The sequence below is a fragment of the Diabrotica virgifera genome, chromosome 1, assembly GCF_917563875.1.
Source record: "Diabrotica virgifera virgifera chromosome 1, PGI_DIABVI_V3a".
Classification (NCBI taxonomy): Eukaryota; Metazoa; Arthropoda; class Insecta; order Coleoptera; family Chrysomelidae; genus Diabrotica; species Diabrotica virgifera.
The window spans coordinates 314,785,353-314,808,776 of record NC_065443.1 but is presented as its reverse complement, the minus strand read 5'-3'; the positions used below and the strand labels follow the sequence as shown (position 1 = coordinate 314,808,776).

Below are 23,424 nucleotides of genomic sequence, written 5' to 3'. Positions count from 1 at the left end.
ATTATCGGATTTATTTGTTAACTTGTACTTTTTATAGAAAATAATCCCCTGTTGGCAACAATTTGTTATTTTCGCCAAGTAAGGACGTTTCTCTATTTTTTTTAATTTTTGTTTGTGACGCGAAATTTTCCCACTTAAAAAAATCTGTATACTGCATTCTTTTTATTGTAACCTTTTTTAAACTTGCCTTTCCACCAGCTGTCACAAAATCATTAAAATCGTAGGTTTTTTTTTCTTTTTTTAAACAGTTCCACCTAATGGTGGAAACTATCGGCGGACATGAAGGTGTGTCCTGGTTCGAAATACTTAATACAAATATCTTGAGCAGCTATAGCGTCAGAATTTACAATATGTATATACAAGGAAATGTAATTGTAGGTGAATTAAATTATTATGTTGTTTTACAAATTCAATGAATATGATTAAAACATCTTAAATTGTTTTAACTTATGTACCTACAAAAAAACTTTTTAAGCAAATTAAAAAAAAAGTATTTAAGCATTTTTTTTTTAATCTAGACTACTTACTCTACTTGATTTTCAACATTAAAAATTTTACGTTGTTTCTTAAGACACAAACTAACACAATCGCACCATACACAAGTTGAAAAGAAAGTAAATAAATTGATAAACCGCGCCAATTACGTAGCAAAAACACCGCAATTAGATATTGCTTAGAATAAACACAGTAATTGCAGGCTCCGACAAGTATATGCGGGATTTTACCTAAGTAATGTTGTAGTTGCGGGGTTTTTCCTTAGTTCCACGCATGTTTTTGTAGATGCTAGGTTTAGTATTTCTTTCAGAATATATAGTTGGGATACTTTTTTTAAATAATCATGTAATATAAACCCTCTAGATCAAATTTTCGCTCCTAACTCAATTTTCATAATTTTTGCATATGCGGTGTTTTTCCTAAGGACGGCAGTATACTACTCCACAGGACCGTGGTTAGTGGCGAAACATGGTAGAGACCTATGTCCAGAGCAGTGGACGGAAGAGGTTGATGATGATGATGAATGGCAAGTCTGTTAATAAAAATTTAATTATTCAAATATTTATGTATTTGTTCACATTCATTTATTTATTGGTTTATTTATTTGTTTATTTATTTCTGTTTCACTTAAAGAAGAACTAGTATATCTCAGAAAAAATTATCAAATGTAGAAATAGTGCCTACCAAGTAATCGATCATACGTAGTGTTAAATCATGATATGATATGTAGGGTTCCTAATTTCGTTCAGGTCGCGCATGACGTCACGTTGTGAGTAGATCCGTTAAATTTCGAATGCATTGCCATTATGATTTGGAGATTTTAGCTTTTAATATCAGTTGTGAAACTTTCTAGAAGTGATGTTTTCTTTAGTATGATTAAATATAATTATTGAGAATATATTCTAATAATAAAAATCAATCAGAAACATGATTTTTTTATTATTACTCAACATAGGTCTAATATACAGTGTGGAAGGCACTTGTAGAATAAAATGATTTCTGTCCTTGTTTCGAAAACTTATAAAAAACGCTGATACTCGTCGATTTTTAAATAAATATCTGCACTTTTTAAACACAAATTTAAATTTACGGGGTGATTCATAAAAGTCAAACAGAGTCCATAAGCTTTATTTTTAATAGAACACCCTGTATATTTTTATATTTTTAAAAGCTGCTTAACAACTTGATTTCAACTAACTATATCGTGTAGGGTGAATTATGAACAATACAGGATAAAATTAATAACTATGGAATCCACTTATGGAATAAAATTGTTTGTGTCCTTATTTTAAAAATTACAAAAAATGCCGGAACAGGTCAACTTTTAAATTTAAATGGGCGCTTTACAAACATAGATTTAAATTTACAGGGTGATTTACGCAAATACAGCATAGTCCATGATCTTTGATTTTAATGGTTTACCCTGTATATTTTTATGTGCTTACAAGCTACTTTATAACTTCATTAAAAAAAAATGTAGTATTCGGGTCCATTATGAATAATACAAGGTGAAATTTTGAAAAGGTGAAATTTTTAAATTATTCATAAATTTCGTTTAGAGACTCTTTTTAAAGACATTAAAAATACAAAACCAAAAAAAAATAAATATTATTTATACTTAGTTTAGAAAATATATGTTTTTATTTAGCTAATTTTAAAAATACCATTATTATATGTATACATACTTTAGTATTATTTAAAGTATGATAAATTATTAGATAAATTCAACATTTTATGTAGGTACCTATTTAATATATTGACGAAAATTTAACCTATATAATTTTAAAGTCATCTTGTATTATTCATAATAGGCCCTATACAATACACTTTTTTGTGATGAAGTTATTTAGCAAATTCGAAAAACATAAAAATATACAGGGTGTTTCATTACAATTAAAGATCATGGACTATGATAGACTTGTGGGGATCACCCCGTATATTTTAATTAATGTTTAAAGAGAGCATATCTAAATTGAAAAGTTGACGTATCCTAGAGTTTTTATAATTTTCTAAAATAATGACACAAACAATTTTACTCCATAAGTGGTTTCCATACACTGTAATTTCAAAATTTCACCCTGTATTATTCATAATACACCATACATGATATGGTTCGTTGAAATCAGGCCGTTAAGTAGCTTTTAATAATATAAAAATATATAAGGTGTTCCATTAAAAATAAAGCTTATGAACTATACCAGGCTTGCGTGAATCACCCTGTTTAAATTTAAATTTAGCTTTAAAAAGCCTACATTTATATATAAAAATGAACGGGTTTCACCGTTTTTTAAAATGTTTTAAAACAAGGACAGAAATAATTTTATTCCATAAGGGCCTTCCACCCTATATATAAAATATTTATTATACACCTTGTATAATACATGTACTGACGATGAAATAAAGGTAACAATAAAATTGTAATAAGTTAAATGATAAAAAAAGTTAAAGCTGCGATAGTCATGAAGCCCATGAGTTATATTTTTTTATTACTTAAGTTCTCTTATTCATTAATTATATTTATGATCACACCTCCTAAGGACTATTCAAATCTAACTATGAATATAATATTTTTGATAAAAGTGTAACAAATTATAAGTAAAATTCATCTTAAACACAAAAATAAACAGTGTTTAATAAAATTAACATGAAGTAAAACTCCCTAGTGTAGTTGGTATATTTAATAAAAATTCTAAAAATTTTTAAAAATCCAAACGGATTACGTTCAAAACGTTTTCGGACTTATCAGTCCATCATCAGTGAACTCTCTGTCCTTGCTAAATAGCCACAATGCCAAACACTGGTCAAGATGTATGTTCTAACTACATGGTGAAATCTGATCTACAATTTGGCTTACATTGGATGCCAACGGATTAGTACTAGGAACATGATGCTCTACTCCATTAATTAAGAGATTTTTTTATTATTAGGTCTACATTGAACTACGTTTAGTCTGTCAATTCAATCATTGACAGACTAAACGTAGTTCAATGTAGACCTAATAATAAAAAAATCTCTTAATTAATGGAGTAGAGCATCATGTTCCTAGTACTGATCCGTTAGCATCCAATGTAAGCCAAATTGTAGATCAGATTTCACCATGTAGTTAGAACATACATCTTGACCAGTGTTTGGCATTGTGGCTATTTAGCAAGGACAGAGAGTTCACTGATGATGGACTGATAAGTCCGAAAACGTTTTGAACGTAATCCGTTTGGATTTTTAAAAATTTTTAGAATTTTTATTAAATATACCAACTACACTAGGGAGTTTTACTTCATGTTAATTTTATTTAACTAGATGGTATACAGCCAACCTTCGGGTATTATCCCGTTTTATTTTTTAAACAGTGTTTACTATACGACAACACTGAATATAATGCTGATCTACTCACAGAGTGACGTAGCTACGTTGGCCCCGCCTACCTGCTCCATGTCATATCTTCTGTTATGTGTTAAATCTATGGAGACCTGTAAGAAGGAGTGGAAACGCAATGCATCGTTTGTGGGCTAACTTTTCAACCTCTAATTCAACTTTCAGCAATCGCCGCTAGAGGCGCAAGTGTTCGAATAGCTGCTACAAATACATTAGCTCTTATGGACTTATTTAATATTTAACTCATTTTATTTTTGTTTTTAGCGTAATTAGACATTAATTTATTGGTGGATTGTAGCTGAATATGTTTTATGCCAAAAATAAATTATTTTAACCTTATAACATATCGACGTGTGGTAAAAAGTGTATTCTTTTTATACCATTGTAGATGGAGATGTGACATCAAATTTAAATTTGTCATTACTTTAATATGTAGGACAGCTTATTTTGAAGCGGAAATATTTTGTCACATTATCTAACTGCCACATTTATATACCAATGGTATTTCAACTGCAAATTAATTTTTTAATATCTTTGTAACTGATATCAAAAAGTTTGTTAGTTGAAAAAATTGACTTAACTGTACGTAATTGTTTTTAAAAAGTTTAAAAAGTTATTTAAATAATTTGAAGTTTATTGATAAATTTTTTTTTAATTATTCTTTTTTTCAAAATTTAAACTGCTTTTTCTTTTGAATACTATCATTTATCTATATTCTGAAAGCTTACCTATCAGATGTTTAAATTTAGTTAATAAAAATATATGTCTATAAACTACGCAGACGATAGTCTGACTTTTATAAAATTAATGTTAATTTTTGTGAAATATTTTCTCTCAAAAAATGCATTGTTTCGACAGAAAAACTTTCCAAGATCCTCCTACTATTATCACTATAATTTTCAGGTTAAAATAAAAACCAATAATAGGCACAAATTTTATTTACACCGAAGGAAATAACATACAAACGAATAGGTATATTCCATGAACGTTATAAATAACATAAAGACAAATATTTATAAAAAGTCTTTATTAACTTCATTAAGTTCCCTTTTGAATTTTTTATCGGAACGATAACTCGATATAAATCCCGGTACGAAGCAAGTTCTTTTAGTGTAAGCTTTCTTGGAACTCATATTTAAATAATATTAACCACCAAAACCAATAATCTTATATTAACTACGAATAATTAATTATTTTCGAAATTTTCACATTCACTCAAATGCAAAACTAGCATCTATCTCTACGCCACCGCCGCCCTAGCGAGAAACCAAGCAAACAGGCAAAATCGTGTACAAAAATTTCAAGGTCGTCCTATCTCGATTCCTCTCCTCTGTGTAGGTCTCCATAGTTAAATCTTAAATCAGCCGCCGCTTAGCACTTAGCAGTGAAAAGTGCTCTTAGCCCGACCCTGTTCATTATTATCTACCAATTATTAATATCCTTGAATATTATTTAAACCGCCATTATTAAGAATATGAATACCGGTGGATCGTAACAAACATTCGTAACTGAAAAATTTAGTTTGACATCAGTGTTGTGCCGGCAATTTTTCAATCGATATGTTTCTCTTATTGTTATTTTCTGTGATTGCGTATTTCGTATACAAGAAGATTAAACGGCTCATGGGCCATCCTCCTCTACCTAAAAAACTAGAAGAGACATGGTGGGGTCCTGGGGCTCCTGGATCTGTCAAACCGGAAGTTAAACCTTTTACTATTAGCGTATCAGATGAGGTAAGTGTCAACTAGATAACTAGATATTATATATTATAAATAGTGGACCTCTCTAAAAAAGAATCAAGGTCTTTTGTAATTTTTCTCGTAAATTGATTGTTTTACAGTAATAAAATACACAATTTAAAACTGAAAAAATAATGAAAGATGACAATTTTCAAGGCCCAAAAACACAAGTAAAAATATAATTTTTGAAATTACGAAGTATTATACCTAATTCATTAAATTATACACCTTAAATTATACCTAAATTCAAATTCGAACCTTATTCTGTCAGTTCTTGGTGGGTATTTTGGACTTATTTAATTTTAAAACATTGTTTTTTTTTTTAGTTTTCTTCCCATAAGGAAAATTCCTCATTAATAATTAAAAATATATATTTTAGAATAAAACGTGGCTAAAAGTCTTATCGAGACCTGATAGAAGAAGGTTTTAGTTTAATGAATTGATTATGACTTGATGACTTGATTATTACAAAAATGATATTTTTTACTTGTGTTTTTGATCCTTGAAATTCTTTCTTTTTTTTTTTCAGTTTTAAAAAATTATTGTTTATTACTCAAAAACGATCAACTTAAGAGCGTAGGCGCAAATATTTTACGGTTATCCCTACTTTTTCTTTCTTTACACGGCAAATTACATCTAATAAAATTCTCACTGGTATGGAGATTAGTTGACAATGACATTGTCATCATTAACTTAGAGCTGGCTTTTGAATTCAATTAATTAATATGATTATTTTTTCACTAACTATGTATTCAGTGATTACAATAATTTATATACTATACAATAAAATCTAATACACGAGAAAAGAGAAATAGTTATTTTTTTAATAATATAGTGTCACTATGAAAAGCTTAAATAAATTTTGAGAACGTTTTTAACAACAAAATACTTGGATCACAGAATATATCCTAGGGTATTGTCTGCTTGGATCTTACATAAAGAATAAACGATGAATAGCATTTCATTAATTCCATGTCTTAAGGCCATCGGTACATAATTCGTAAATATTTTACGGCTATCCCTATTTTTTCTGTCTTTACACGGCAAATTACGTGTAGTAAAATGCACACTGGTATGGACAAGCAAACATTAGTATAGTAGAATGTCATTCTACTTGGGAATGCCATCATTAACTTTAAAGAGATGGCTTTTTAATGTTCTTGGATAACTGTTATTTGTATAATTTCAAATTATTAATTCGGTTAATAAATGTGATAATTTTTTCACTCACTATGTATTCAGTGATTGTAATAATTTATATGTACAACAAAAACTAATACTCAATCGACAAAAACGCTTACAATTTTGAACATCTTTAACAAAAAAATACTTGGATCACAGAATATATCCTGATGTATTCTCTGCTTGGATCTTCCATAAAATATTAAACAATAAATAACTTTTTATAAAGTTCACGTCTTAAATCAATTATTTATCAAATACACTATATATCAATATTATTTAATCAACAACTCAAAATATTCCCGACGCCATGCCAAATATTTAAAACTGTCACTGTGTCTTGTCATCATATTCTATTTGTCTCAGTGCGTTGTATGACAAAGATAGCGAATGTTCGATTTGGAAAATATCACCAAGGACATGGTGTCCAATTTTTTTCGAATCCTGAAAAAACTAATAAATATTTTAAAAACATTTAAACGCAGAATGAAAGACTAAATTATTATGGAGGGCCGAAAGTCCCTTAGAATAAATAAGAAGTTTGTTAAATGAAATATTTGAAATTGAAAATCACACTAAATTTGTTTCTTTTTCACTCCTTTAGGTAACTTATTAAAATAAACCTTACATAAGCTTTCAGGGACCTTCTACCGTCGCCGGTAATAACGTAATCTTTCAACCTAGGTACGTTATTATAGTCGTACTCACGGTCGTCATAGTCATTTTTACTATCCTGACGATGTTACTTGGTAGGCCCATCTCTTTCAATAGTTCGTTGTCTCTTTACACTATCGTAAATCGTAATGCCCCTATAGTTTCCATATCCCATTTTAGTCTAGTAAAATAAGATTACACTACATGTAAATCAAAATGTAAATTCGTACAGGTTGAATCAAATTTTATATCAAAATTTTGGTTGGTACAAAAGATATTTTCAAGAAATTATCCAAATCATATGAGGGATCATTATTTAAATAATTAAAAAGGGGTCATTTTTGCACAATATTTACTTTTTTAACTGCTGAGGTAATTTACTTTTTAATGAAGGTCTTTAGGGTCTTTTTCTACAAAGCTCTAGGACAAATCTTTGACCTAAGACTTACTAAATTAAATTTGACCCCCAATTTATTTAAATAATTATATATAAAACTTAAAAATCAAATTTGCAAAAAAGTATTTTTTGCGTTTTAAATAAGCACTATAAATTATTTTGTTTAATAGGAGAACTTGCGCTATATCATCAGTATTAAGCAAAAAGAAATTGGTTAAAAAATATTTAATAATTTATGAGATATTTCATTTGTTTATCAAATGTTACTAATTGCAAAAAACGCGGTTGTTGCCAAAAGAATATTAAATTATGTAAAACCTCGTTACTTCTATTTTTATATATATTTTCCATAAATATATTGATAAATTAAAATTTCAATGTAATTCCCCTCTAAAACGACATTTGAAAATTGTTCTAATTTGTTTATAATTTGTTTTTTAATACCGTCAGGGTGATTAAACATTTTGAAATGCTGTTCCGATAATCTGGTTCCTGGGAATTTTTCACTAATTAACAAAATTTTTTTGTCGTTTTTTCTTCTTCTTTTTTTCCTTGTAGTAAAAGATATAGTTTTGCTTATAGAGGGGGTTTTATTAAGGATGTCCAATCTCTTAGTTGTCGATTCTAGACCTCAAAATATTAAGATTTAACCAAAATCACTTCAATAAAATATGGCTCCTTATTGAGTTACAGGGTGTTTTATTTAAAAATTTAAAAATTATTTTTGCTCAGTATTTTAAAACTATTCGACATATCCTTTTCATACTTGGTAGAAAGTGTAGGTACGATACCCTATAAAATTATGTGAAATAAAGGTTTCCGGTTATTACCAGAGGCGTACGACAGGCGGGCAGGGGAAAGCAAATGGTTGACCCTTCCCAAATTCTACGTCACTGGCGAAATTGCCATTTTAGCGCAATTTTTAGATTCTCCCATATTCTTAATGTAAATAACTTACTTTTAACTGGTAACGATATAGTCATTAGTTTTCGAGATATTTGCAGTTAAACATGTAACGGCACAGTTATTTTATTTTGAGTAAGGTTTTGTGCCGCTTAATTTTTAATTTGAATTATCTCGAAAGCTAATGATTTTATCGTTAAGACTGAAGAGTATATTATTCATTCTTAACGATAAAATCATTAGTTTTTGAAATATTTGAAACTAAAAATTAAGCGGCACCATATATTAATCAAAATAACTAAATAACTGTGCCGTTACATGCTTAACTTCAAATATCTCGAAAACTAATAACTTTATCGTTACGAGTAAAGAGGATGTTATTTACATAGACAGTATTGGAGAATTTAAAAATTGTGCTAAAATGGCAATTTCACCGTGACTTAGAATTTGGGAAGGGTCAACCATTTGCTTTCCCCTGTCCGCCTGTCGTACGCCTCTGGTAATAGCCGGAAACCTGTATTTAACATAATTTCATAGGGTGTATAATACCCACACTTTCTACCAAGTATGAAAAGGATATGTCAAATAGTTTTAAAATACTGAGAAAAAATAATTTTTAAATTTTTAAATAAACCCTGTAACTCAATAAGGAGCCACAATTTATTAAAGTGATTTTGGTTAAATCTTAATATTGTTAGGTCTAGAATCGACAACTCAGAGATTGGACATTCCTAATGAAACCCCCTCTATAAGCAAAACTATATCTTTTACTATAAGGAAAAAAAAAGAAAAAGAAATAACGACAAAAAAATGTGTTAATTAGTGAAAAATTCCCAGGAACCCGATTATTGGAACAGGATTTCAAAATGTTTAATCCCCACGACGTTATTAAAAAATCAAATTATAAACAAATTAGAACAATTTTCAAATCTCATTTTAGAGGGGAGTTAAACAGAAATTTGAATTTATTAATACATTTATCGAAATCGTACATAAAAATAAAAGTACATAATGAGATTTTAAGCAGGTTTATTAGTTCAGAGAAATAAGGAAAAAAAATATCCTGTTGGTGACACAACCCCCTCCAGGCCGAAACTAAATTTTTTGAGTAGTATGGACATCTATATTAATAACCTGTATGTTTCCTGCAGCCGATTTTGATGATATACATAGTTATAAACAAATGAAGATCAAAAAACGGTAAATTTTCGCTTTTTTCGTCTATAACCAAAAAGTTAAGTATTTTAAACAAATTTTAGAGTGAGAAACTGATAAATCGTATAAAAAAACTTCAATATGGCGTTCACTGAATATGTCTATCCTTATTGGTTGCTTCGAAAATTGCAAAATAAATAATAAATTTTGAGTTTTTATAAATATTCATAACTTATGTAAAAATTAACTTAGAACGTTCTTATTACATGAAATGCTGGGACTTCTGGTGCTTAAATCATACGCTATAAGTCAGAAAATAATGAAGTTACACTAACACTTTAGATATTTTATGAAAGAAGAAGATTTATACTATTAAATTAATTAAAAAAAAATGACAAAAAAGAATTCTAAATACTGCAAAATTATTTTGCAAAAACATGTGAATTAAAAAAAGGAGGGGGGGCTAACTTCTTCCCTAATTGTCCTAGGACAATTGTTTTTCTTTCTAAATATGTATAAAAATTCAGTCTTTCCAAATATGAAAAAATAATTTTTCTACGGGTAACGGTTAAAAAGTTATTCTAATTGTTTTGTAAGTAAGGAAAAAATTGACGTGTTTTTGCAAAATAATTTTACACTGTTTAAAATTATATTTTGTCATTTTTTTAAATTAAGTCAATAGGATAAATGTTCTTCTTCCATAAACTGTCAGAAGTCTTACTGTAACCTTATTTTTCTGACTTATAGTGTTGCAAAAAAATGAATTTGGGATAAACAAATTAAATAACTTTTAAATTATTTGACCAATTGCTTTGAAATTTAAAATATAATTTATGCCCCAAAGGTCTCAGCAATTCGTGTAATAAGAAGGTTCTAAGTTAATATTTACATAAGTTATGAATATTTATAAAAACTCAAAATTTATGATTTATTTTGCAATTTTCTAAGCAACCAATAAGGATAGACATATTCAGGGAACGTCATATTGAAATTTTTTAGACAGTTTATGAGTTTCTTACTCTCAAATTTGTTTATAATGCTTAACTTTTTGGTTATAGACGAAAAAAGCGAAAATTTACCGTTTTTTGATCTTCATTTGTTTATAACTTTGTATATCATCAAAATCGGCTGTAGGAAACATAAAGGTTATTAATATAGATGTCCATACTACTCAAAAAATTTGGTTTCGGCCTGGAGGGGGATGTGTCACGAGAAAAATCTTATTTCTCTGGACTATATGTTCTTTTGGTAACAACAGCGTTTTTGCAATTGAAAATATAGTAACAATTGATAAACAAATTAAATATCTCATAAATTATTAAATATTTTTTAACCAAATTTTTTTGTTTAATACTGGTAACATAGCGCAACTTCTACTATTAAATAAAATAAATTTATAGCGCTTATTTAAAACGCAAACAATATTTTATTGCAAATTTGATTTTTAGATTTTATATATAATTATTTAAATAAATAGGGGGTCAAATTTAATTTATTAAGTCTTAGGTGAAAGATTTGTCCTTCAGCTTTGTAGAAAAAAACCCTAAACACCTTCATTAAAATGTAAATTACCTGAGCAATTAAAAAAGTAAATATTGTGCAAAAATTACCACTTTTTATTTATTTAAACAATGATCCCCTCATATGATTTGGATACTTTTTTGAAAATATCTTTTGTATTCACCTAAACTTTGATAAAAAATTTATTCCAACCTGTAAGGAATTACATTTTGATTTTTATTTATTTTATTAGGCTATTTTGTCACCTTTTTTGTGCATTGGGCATATCCTTTCCATAGCCCACTCTCCTGGCATGTGTGTCTCATGCATTTTTACTCTTCGTGTAGCCTTTTTCCTACTGCTTTTATCATTTCGGCCGATATTTCCGTTATTCATGAGCTTCTATTGTTTTCTTAGTTCCTTTACTTCATTTCCTATTTCTTATTTTGCAGTATTTCTATTACTATTTTTTTTATTGTCTTTAACTTCATGAATTATTCATATTCGCCTTTCTTCTTCGTTTTTCTTTAACAGTTTCGTAAAGTAAGTTGGCCAATTTCTTAGTATGTCATCTGGTTCATTTAGTAACACCCCTTAATCATTTTTCATATAGGTATGGGTTATTTTGCTGATACCCTCTTTTTGTTTCTGTATGTTCTTTTTATAATTTTCCTCACTTTCTCTATTCTTCTTTGCTACTGGCATTACTATTTGTTCAATTTTTTATTCTGATTGTTTGAATAGCCTCTGCTATTTTTTGGCACTTCTAATCGTAGCATTCTTTTGTTTTGTTTTTTGTTTCTATTAGTTTTCATTGTTTCTTTGTTTATTCTTCACCTACAATTATTCTTAATGATATTTATGTTATAATGTTTACATAGGTACCTTTTTACATACTATTTACATATTATGATGGTATTTTTATATACTATTTACATCATCATTAATAGAGTTACTATTATATCCGTAAACGTAATATTTTGTAAACAAAAGTCACACATTATGTATTTATTAAAATATTGAACTCTGACCACACATTAGATGACTTTCAGAAAAATGATACAAAGAAGAAATCAGTTATTAAAAAATAAATAACAACCTTTGACGAGCAGTTCATCTCAGTTTCAAGGTTATTTTTGTGTTGAATGTTATAAAAATAGAAATACAGAACGGGACTACAAAATTGCGTATCAGAGATTTTTAATTGTACAATTTAATTAAAAGTGGGAAAATTAATGGAATATAAAACAAGTTTATAATTAAAAACAAAACCAAAAGAGCTTTTGCCGTTATTACATGTTGTTTTTATATCGATATTTAGGTTTTTTGCTTCTTTGATATATGTAGTTATTTTAACAAAATGTGATACATAAAGACTTTGTATGTTAAAATTTATTTTAAATAAATATTTTACATTTTACAATATGACTAAAAATTAAACGTTGTACCTATAAAAGTCGCGTGCTCGTGGTTTATCCTAGTTTTCCTGATGATTCAGAATGAAATAAATGACAAAAAATATTTGTTACCTATTATGATTGTATGTAATCCTTCTTCTTACTGTGACTCTGTCTAGAGTAATTGCTTTGTTATAACAGGGCTTTATTCAATGTGATAGGTATCGCAAATATTGCTGATGTTACTCAGAGTGCTGTACCGAAAATAAAAAAAAATACAAGATAAGTTACGCGAAGGATCTCCCCAGAAGTGGCTAGGGGTCGACAAGACAAGAATTCTTGTCTTGACAACAACTTTTTGTCTTGTCTTGAGAAAAAATCAAGAAATTAAAAAAATCTTGTCTTGAAGTTTTCTTGACATTTTACATTTTGTCTTGGCTCAAGAAATTTCAAAATCCTGAAATTTCTTGATTACCCGGTCGTGTGATTCCACGGCGACCTTTTTATTGCGTTGCGTGCTAACACGGCCTTCACTGCCACTGGGTGAAGTCCCTGATCTGCATTGGTTTCCTGACGAACTCAAAATTGATGTGTAGTTGCATGCTTACATTAAGCATTTTGTATGGTTCGCACATATTCTAAGCTTAGCTGTCCAGGATTTCATAAAAATTGCTGAGCCTAATCGAGACAGTTTAGACATCGAAAAGGACATTGATTATTTGGAGGATGAGATCGAAGTAGAAAATGCTATAAATGCTACTATTTTAGATTTTGTTAACTGTCCTGTTAGTAAAAAAGTAAAATTGAATACCTTGTAAATAAAAAATCAAAAACTCAAATGCAGCTTAAACTTAACAGTGCTTGCGAGGTGATAAATTGTAAAAGATGACTATGTCAGAACTAGATGTGCCTACATGATGGCATTCAACTTTCGAGATGCTAATATGGGGCTTTAGTGTAAAAAATGCTTAAAACTATATTTTGTGACAACAACCAAAATCTAAATAATTGAAAAATGTTAGATAAAGAATGGTTCTGATCAGTAAATTTTGTCAGTAGGTTTCTGAGAAGGTTTAAAACACTTTCTTCAATTTTCGAAGGGGAAAAATATTGCACACTCCCATTGGTGGTAGTTGGAATAAATTTACTTTTGAACAAACTGGAAATATGGGCTCATGAACTTAATAATAAAATTGATAGAGACGCTACAGATGAGCAATTAATTTACTGCATTCAAGCTGCGAGAGATAAAATACTGAACCACTATAACAAAACTAAATGGATATATTGTATTGTTGTTATTTTGAATCCTCGCCATAGAGTAGAGGCATTTTCCTCTTCATCTTGGGAAAAGCTTCTATACTCAGAGGCAGTACAAAAATTTTAACAAATATGTATTTAAAGCTAACTACTTTAATAAATCCCAGAATGATCTATAATCTATACAATTCAATACCAGAGCCAGTAGTTAGTCTGAAAAAAGAAGATAACGAATTTGATTTAGATATTACTTACCTATAAAGCTGATAATGATAACTTACAATCTTAGAAGTATGATACTGAAAAATACTTAAATGAGCCTAGGTCAGAAGATTCTGAGGATATACATATGTACTTGATTGGTGGAGAAGACACGAAAATATCTACCCGTCATAATCGAAATGGCCAAGGATTTTCTCGGATCGCCAGCAGCATCTGTACCTGCGGAAAGGCTATTTTCAAGAGCAACTTTAACAATAACAAAGCCAAGAAATCAGCTAGGCGTTGACTCCATAAGAAATGTTATCTGCCTTAACTCATGGCTTATCAATTCCGATTTAAAAATGTGCTAAATTTGTTATTTAAAATAAAATCTAGTTTTTATTATTAGCTACTTCAAGATATTTCAAGATTTCTTGTTTTTTTTTTTGACAAGAAATCTTGGTATTGACATAAAATTTCTTGTCTTGTCTTGAAATCTAAAATTACTTCTTGTCTTGATCTTGTCTTGAAATCAAGACAAGATCTTGAAATTTTCAAGAAGTTGGCGACCCTTAGAAGTGGCTGAAGTCGATGTAAAACAGCAGCATAAGACCGGCAGATAACATTCATAGCTCGAAAAAATCGTCTGAAATATACAAGTGGTATATCCAAAGAAATTACTAGGCTTGAAGGACTGAATATTTCACGGCAAACAATAACACGCAGATTAAATGCGGTAAATTTGTATTATAGACCCTTGTGTGTTCTTAAACTAACCTACCAACACATAATAGTAAGGTTGCAATGGGCTAGAGAAATAGTACATCATGGTCCTAACTGGAATAGCGTAATGTTCTCTGATGAATCAAAAATTGGCTTAATTTCTGATTCGCGAAGAACACTGGTTTTGAGGGCCCCAGGATGATAAGCCGACTAGAAACAGCCCAACCGCGTGCCCCATTTGAAGGGGGCAGTATTATGAGCGGTACACGGACGCCACTGATGGTTCTGGAGAGAACAGTCTTTGATGCTGTGTACATCTAGGAGGTTTTAAATCCTGTCGTGCGTCAATTTCGAGTGGCAGTGGGTGATGGATATGAGTTTATGCATGACAACGCACTTCCTCATCGAAGAGAAGCAATACAAAATTTCCTAGAAGAAGAAGGAGTATCCACCAGACAGTGACTCTCGATTCCCTCTGACATGAACATCGTTTAAAATGCTTCAGACATTCTCAAAGCACGCATCAAGAAGCGAAGCAACCCCCCTATTACAGTGCAATAACTAAAAGATGCTGCTCGTGAAGAATGGGAGAGGATTCCGCAACCCAGCTCAACCAGTTAATTGGCAGTATGCCAAAGGTATGCGTACAGGCCAATGGAGGAAATACTGATTATTAGTTTTATTTATAGTATGAACTATAGTACACAGTTTATACAGAACATTCTTCCTTCTTCTTCTTCCCGCTTCCTTAATAGGCTCGTGCCTGTTCCATCTTCGGATGCCCCCTCGTCAGATATCCAGGTTGTCACTCCATCTCTTCCTTGGGCTTCCTATACTGCTTCAACCTTTTGGTAATCTGTCTCGTGCTATCTTTACCAGTTTTCCTTCTCCCATTCTTCTTATATGCCCATACCATTCTTTTTTGAAGTTATACTTAGGCGCGATTGGGAGTGAATTCTGCGCACATGCGCACACAGACAGTATGGAGTTCGTTGCTAAATGATTTAAGTTAAGTATGTATGACTCTAAAAAAGGAATGGAAAGAATATATTAGTGTTTTTAGTAAATATATTTATTATAATTTTTGTATCTTTGGATTTGTCTACCTCGGGAATAAGATAATAAGTAATATTTAAAGTACTTTTATACTTCACTTGGTCTATTTGACACTTTGGCTGAAATCTTCTAGTCCGCACCCCCACAAACAAAAGGAGTATAGCTCAGTGGTAGAGCGTTCGACTGGAGATCAACAGGTCCCCGGTTCCAATTCAGGTGTTTTATATATTTTTTTTTATTTGTGGTATTGTATTAATAAAAATTTTTGGAAAGTACAAAGTAAAAATTAGTTTAATCTTTTAATAAAACATAAATAAACTGTTCGAAAGTATATTGATTTCGTTGAAATCATATAATAGAAGTATAACTTCTTACGTGCGTAGGTACAAAGTTCACACACATTCTTTTTTTCTTTTCAGTGTCCAGTCATTTTGAGGCCTGTGCTAGGTTGTCTATCCCATAATAGGCCCGGGAGCATCTGTAAAAATATTACTACATTTGGACGTTGAGAGGAGACTCAAATTTTTTTGCAGAAATTGCTTGAAAATAACTCAAATAATAATGTTTGAGTTATCCTCCTTCTCAAAAAGGTCTTTTAGATTAAAAGGTTTTTTGATTATAACTTTAAAAGTATTCATTTCCGAGAAAATTTGTACTGACTTAAAAGTTGCGTAATTAAATTTCCTATAATATAGAATGGGTTAAAAATTTAAAAAATAGTCACCCTTGTTGCAAAATAGCAATAATTGCGAAAAAACCATACAAAAAAAAGTATTCGCATTTTACGTTGTTCAACCATTTACGCTACACCTAGGACCTTCATATTTCACCCAGAAAAACTTTATGATACAGTAAAACAATCCTGTAAATTTCATTAAGATCGGTTCAATAAATTTTGCAAAATAAATTTTGCAATCCAGCTTTCGCAAAAAAAAATTCATTTTTTCAAAATGTTACAGGACTAAAAATAAAGCAGATAGCAAGTTGAATTTTTTTTTGCATATAGAAGTATACTGTACCTTTCGTCTGCAATTTGCAAAATTAAAATCGATTAACTACCATGGCGCAGGAATTTTTTTAAATAAATATTAATTATTGGTGCTACGCGCAAGACAGTGGATAGTTTGCTCTGATTGGGCATTCCAGTGACCTTTGATAATGATTGATACATTTTAATTTTTATGACAGTTCGATATAAGTAAATAAATTTGTTTATTGCAAAATAAAAACACATACTCATCTTTTGAAATAACACTTTTTTAGCAAAAACTTTCTTTGTTCATATATTTTAACTTGGAGAATAAAAGTTTATTATTTTTAAACATATGCAATTGTTTAAACAATATTTCACAAACAATAATAAAATTATTTTGATTTTTGTGGAATTAAAATATTAAAATACAACAAAATATAGAGTAAGAAAATAATATATTGATAAAGATTGAAAGAAATTTTGGTGGAAATCAACTTGTGTGAATCTAACATCGCTGTCCTGCGCGTAGCACCAAAAATTAATGTTTATTTAAAAAAATTCCTGACGCCGTTGTAATTAATCAATTTTAATTTTGCAAATTGCAAATGAAAGGTACAGTACACTACTATAAGTAAAAAAAAAATAAACTTGCTATCTGCTTTATTTTCAGTCCTGGAATATTTAAAAAAAATGAATTTTTTTTTGCGAAAGCTGTATTGCAAAATTTATTTTGTAAAATCTATTAAACCGATCTTAATGAAATTTACAGTGTTATTTTACTATATCATATAGATTTTCTGGGTAAAATATGAAGGTCCTAAGTTTAGCATAAATGGTTGAAAAACGTAAAATGCCAATACTTGTTTTTGTATGGTTTTTTTCGCATTTATTGCTATTTTGCAACAAGGGTGACTATTTTTTAAATTTTTAACCAATTCTATGTTATAGAAAATTTAATTACGCAACTTTTATGTCAGTACAAGTTTTCTCAGAAATGAATAGTTTTAAAGTTATAATGAAAAAACCAATGAAAAAACCGAATTTTTCCTTCATATTTTGACATTTTGATTATTTAAACAATGTTCCGGACCATTTTGAGTGGGAGGATAACTCAAATATTATTATTTGTGTTATTTTCAAGCAATTTCTACAAAAAATTTGAGTCACCTCTCAACGTCCATCTCAAAACAGATGCGCCCTGGACTATAATGATTTTCCTGTGCTATCTCGGACTATTTTCATTTCACACGTTCCCATCAGTCTTTTTGTCCTTGTGGTGTCAGGTCTTGTTTTCGCGGTTTAAGTCAGAAAATACATAAAATGCAGAAAATAAAAAAGGAAACATGCGCTGAACTCGCCAGCCAGCAATTGGCGAAGAAACGCATAAGCGTCCAATATTCTACAAGGAAGGATGAAATGAGAGACAGAGAGAGAACTGGTCTAACTTGTCTGAGATGAAGCAGCAAAAAATTCAAATCACACTATGTCAACTTGATAGAAATAAATAAATTGCCAGGTCTTAAATTTAAATCTAGACCCTGCCCCAAAATGTCGTCCAGTATTTTATTTATTTACAGTTTAATTAAGCGGGATTAACGACTTAACAGGGACACCGAAAGGGCCCGAATTCTAATTACGATTAGGCTCACGCAAAATGAGATTTTAGTGATATCTACTTCAAAATCGCATATGTCGCAACACTCTCTCAGGGTAGTGATAAACCCTCTATGACCTGGCAACGGGGATGACTCATTTGGATACTGGATCTGCGATAGCTTGAAAATAATCTGATATAAGGAGGAAACACCTGGGACGCCGATATATACTCGAATCTATTATTATGGTATTTAGTATAGATGTATCGCAAAATAAGACTTTTAAATCTACCTTAAAGTTTTTATAAAATATTATATACCGACTATTTTTTTTTGCATTTCTGTCACACTAAACTTTTTTGTTCATTTCTATATATTTTTTAAGCTCAATTTGTTTTTAATTTTCCAAGCGGCCGGAGGTGGGTCCATATTTTCGGTAATAGTGATTAAACGTATAGAAGTAGGTGAAAAAAATAAATGTATATTTTAACAACTGTAAGTAGGTACAAAATATATAATTAATAAATCAGAGTGATAGGTACAGAATACAGAATAGGTATCATACAGACGAAATAAGTGAATAACAGGAAAAAAAGTAAATATGTGGTAAATAACCAAATTGTAAACATAGCGATGGGCTCACATGTACCTAAAGGGATACAAAATAACTGTTACACAGACGACACAATATCGATAGCGCAAGATGAAGATAGTCTGCAAAGATTAGTCCCCAGATTTCGTATAATAGTAAAAAAGTTCAATATAACAATTTCACCTTAGAAAAATTAAACAACAGTAATCAGTAAAGAACCAATCCGATGTAACATATAACTTGTCATCAGTATTGAACAACTAATGGAAATAAAATACCTTGGAATTACGCTGTTGAGCTATGGATACCTGGACAAAGAAGTGAGAAATCGAGTAGGAAAGTCAAATAGACTGACAGTTACTGTCAGTATACCTTATTGTATATACTGTATACCTTACTAAAAAATATATGGCGGAATTTTTTTTTATTTAGCTAATGCCTCGACAACTAATGGCCATTGGCATGGTAGGTACGGTAATTTTGAACAGTTAGGTACCGAATGTCATGTGTAGTGTGTGTGTTGAGTAAGTGTCTTGTTACTTTGCAAAGTCGACGTCATTGTCTTTGCAAAGAGACGCTAATTGTATCCGAACGTCTGCGGTCCCTCCGGTGAGTACTGATCCCACAAGGACAGAAACTATATTCATTTATTAATTTATAATAAATGAAAAATTTCTGACCCTGGTGAGATTCGAACCCACAACGTTTCGGATTTTTTCGATCCAAAGGCAGGCGCTCTTACCACTGAGCCACGGAGGGGTATATGGCGGAATTGAAACTGAGCTAAATTCAAGAATTTATAAAGCCAGTGTAAGACCAATAATGACATATGTATCAGAAAGAAGACCCTATACCGCGAGAACACAAATACTAATGGAAACAGCAGAGATGAGAGTACCTACTGAGAAGCATTACAGGAAATATACTGATAGATGTAACGGACAGTGTATAAACAAGTGGAATATTGGGATAGAAAAAAGGAATGGAATAACCACATAAGCAGAATGGGGAAAACCCGTGTCGTCAAAATCATCATCATCATCACACAGCCAAATTTGTCCACTGTCGGACATAGGCCTCCTCAAGATATCTCCACCCTTCTCTGTCCTGGGCAGCTGCAATCCAGTTTGTCGCTATTCTCTTTATATCGGCGGTCCATCTGGTAGGTGGCTTTCCACGACTTCGTTTGTCCGCCCTTGGCCGCCACTCTAAGATCTTCCTTGTCCATCTGTTGTCTCTTTGTCTTGCGACATGTCCTGACCATTTCCACTTCAACTTCGTAATGCGCTTTATGATGTCTTCCACTCCAGTTCTTCGTCAAAATAGTAAGAGATAAATCACCAATCGGTATAAAAATAGGCCGACTGCACAAAAGATGGATTGACAACTTTTCAGAACGGTATCAATCCCAGGAACAAGCATAATTTAAATGAATTTCGACTCAATTCAAGCTTTCTGCTTAACCCAGGTATAACATACCAAAAGGCACCGCCAGGAAAACATTCCACTTTGCGGTTCAGAGAGCCCATATGAAACGAGTCTTTGTACTCTATGCAGAGTATGGCATTAACAAAATAAGAAAATCTACGGTTTCGTTTTGATTAAAATCTGTCTTCCTCCGTCCCCCGATAGCACTATTTCTGGTCTACCTGCTGTCAAGGAGGCTCTAAGGAAGACAGATTTTTACCATTCCGACCATTCCGTAGATTGTCAATATAAATTAAATATAAATTAAATAAATATTTAATCAAAACGAAACCGTAGATTTTCTAATTTTTTTTAACAAGCATAATTGCTTATAAAGAGGAATAAAAACTATTATTTACTAGTTTTGATAAAAATGCTACTGCCAAGTACAATAGAACGACATCAGAGAAGAGGTCGATCCAAAAAAGGAGAAAATTGCATGTAGAAAATGATCTAAAAAAGACTCAACACCACAAATTGGAGGATGAAAGTAATGGATAAGAAGCGATGGAGGAGAATGGTCAATACAACCATGGGCCTACTAGACTCGACCTGCTAATTACTATTATTAGAATGTACAAGGGAACAATGTGGAATGCAAGATGTAGTCAGATGGGGCAGGCAAAGACGAAGAGAATGGTTCAGTCATGTAAAAAGAATGGAGGAGTACAGACTACCAAGAATTGCGCTAGAAGGAAAACCAGCAGGCAAGCCTCCACCGGGGAGACCACCAAAAAGATGGAGAGAAAGCTGACAGTCTACCTCTCAAGAAATACTTCAACGTCGGATTTAACAGATCGACAGATCTACAACAAATATAAGAAGAAGAAGAATGAAAGACTAAAACACACGTTGAATACCTAGCCAATCAAAACAATTTATTACAATAAAACACACATGTGACTCAAAACTATGAAGTATTGTATTGATCGAGGCGTACCCAAAGGTATAGTTGTTGGTCCTGTCGTATTTATTCTTTGTCTCAAACGTAACTCAATTGATAGATGCTTGTTGAGGTTTTATCTCATTTGACTGTTTTCAAATACCTACTTAAGGAAAAAATAATTTGGTATTCTATAATTTAAATATCAGGTCCAACACCAGTGAGTTCTGAGTTGTTTAGAAATAGTCAGAAAACCAATTTTATACTAATTTACATTAATGGAATGCAATGGAGACCCCTCTTTGTGGTCTCACAACATTTTCAAAACCGCAGTACAGATCAATATACTCACAATACAATATACTCAGTATTATATTTCTTCGCTCCCTTTTACTTTCTTTGTTTCTTTGAGGATATTTATCTATATTGTATCGTTTCATATCGTCCTTTTTGCGTAGCTTTCGTCGGCTTAATTTCCATCCGGGTTTCGAAGTTCTTGATCGAAACTTTTAAAATATTGATTTTTCTGAAAGATAGGTTGCTAGCCTTTAGTTTAAACTCTCCTTTATTACCGAGGCCAGCAACAGTTCGCTGTTGTCGGCCCCAAGTTTCTTAGTTCATCCAATGATCTGAAGACGAATGTTATCTTCTTTCGAAGGCGTAGGTATTAGAAGAAATGCTCGTTTCGTTCTAATATTCTGTTAACAGTTATCGGGTTATTCGATCTGTTCCAACTAAAGTGGGTTCCATACTCTCGGCGAAGTTACTTCGCCAAAGTTGACCGGAGTACCCTCTCTACACACTCGTTCTACTTCGCGAGGAACACATTCAAGCGGTGCAATACCGACAAAGATCCCTTCGACTCGGACGCGCCAGACCGACAGAAAACGGAAGTGGAACGAAGCGAGGCAAAGTTACACAAGGTGGCCTTCTACACTCTCGTACTTATTGAACCTCGATCGACTTCGGCAAGAGTGTGGAGCTCACATAACAGTTAAACTATTAGTCAGAAATCGTCAGCAAATAGTTGTTCAGTGAGAGAACATTAATAGGTCACACCTTTGTGTAATAAAGCTATCAGTGCTATTACGTCTACTCGCGATGGCCGACCATTTGCTGATAGCTTCTGACTGGTTTGGCCGCTAGATGGAACAAACCTGGATATCTTCAACTTACTTCCCCCGCGCACAGACTGCCTTCCCTTTACTCGCGGTGTAGGGATTCTCTAAACACGAGAGGTGCTAGAGGAATAGATAATATTAGGATAAGTGGTATTTTGTTGGTGGTAATGGGACGGAAGGTGAAGTCCATCGAAAAAGTCTGTGAGTGGATTTTCTACTTAGTGGCCCGTCGAACACATGGCGTGAACCATGTCCAATAAGAAAATAAATAAAAATTGAATAATTTCAAAAGAAATACATACTAAATAACTAACGAAATACGAAAGGAGGAAAAAGTTTGATGCCAGAATAGGCACCAGGTGACAAACCATTAACGCAGAAGAAAAAGTTACATAGGTAGACATCATCATCAGCATCTTTAAAATGAAGAAAATATGCATTCAAATATCTTTCACATACAGCAGTTCTACTATAAACAGTCATAAAATATCACAGCACATAACTAATTACATGTTCCACAAGAAAAAAATTTGGTGTAGCTGGCTGTATACATATTATCAAATATCTATATGTATATAGCTAGCCATATATTTCGCTAATATTTAAAGGGTTCTTACCCATGTATTTTTGGTGGCTCAGCATGTGATTTACCTGTATCAGCACTTATGATGATCTATGTAGATCGAAAACATTCCGTGATTTAGATGTCGCTCATTGAGGTTTTTTTTAAATAAATTTATACGTTTTATAAAAGATTTT

The 23,424-nt window shown here is 31.3% G+C and overlaps 1 protein-coding gene across 1 annotated transcript in view; it reads left to right on the top strand.

Moving 5' to 3' along the window:
• Positions 1-5,288: 5,288 nt before the first annotated feature.
• LOC126886384 (juvenile hormone epoxide hydrolase 1-like) overlaps positions 5,289-23,424 on the top strand; it is a 41,670-nt gene continuing 23,534 nt past the window's right edge. Inside the window, exon 1 of the mRNA XM_050653290.1 lies at positions 5,289-5,600. Coding sequence (XP_050509247.1) covers positions 5,427-5,600 — 174 coding nt within the window. The 5' untranslated portion in view covers positions 5,289-5,426. The remainder of the gene's footprint in view (positions 5,601-23,424) is intronic.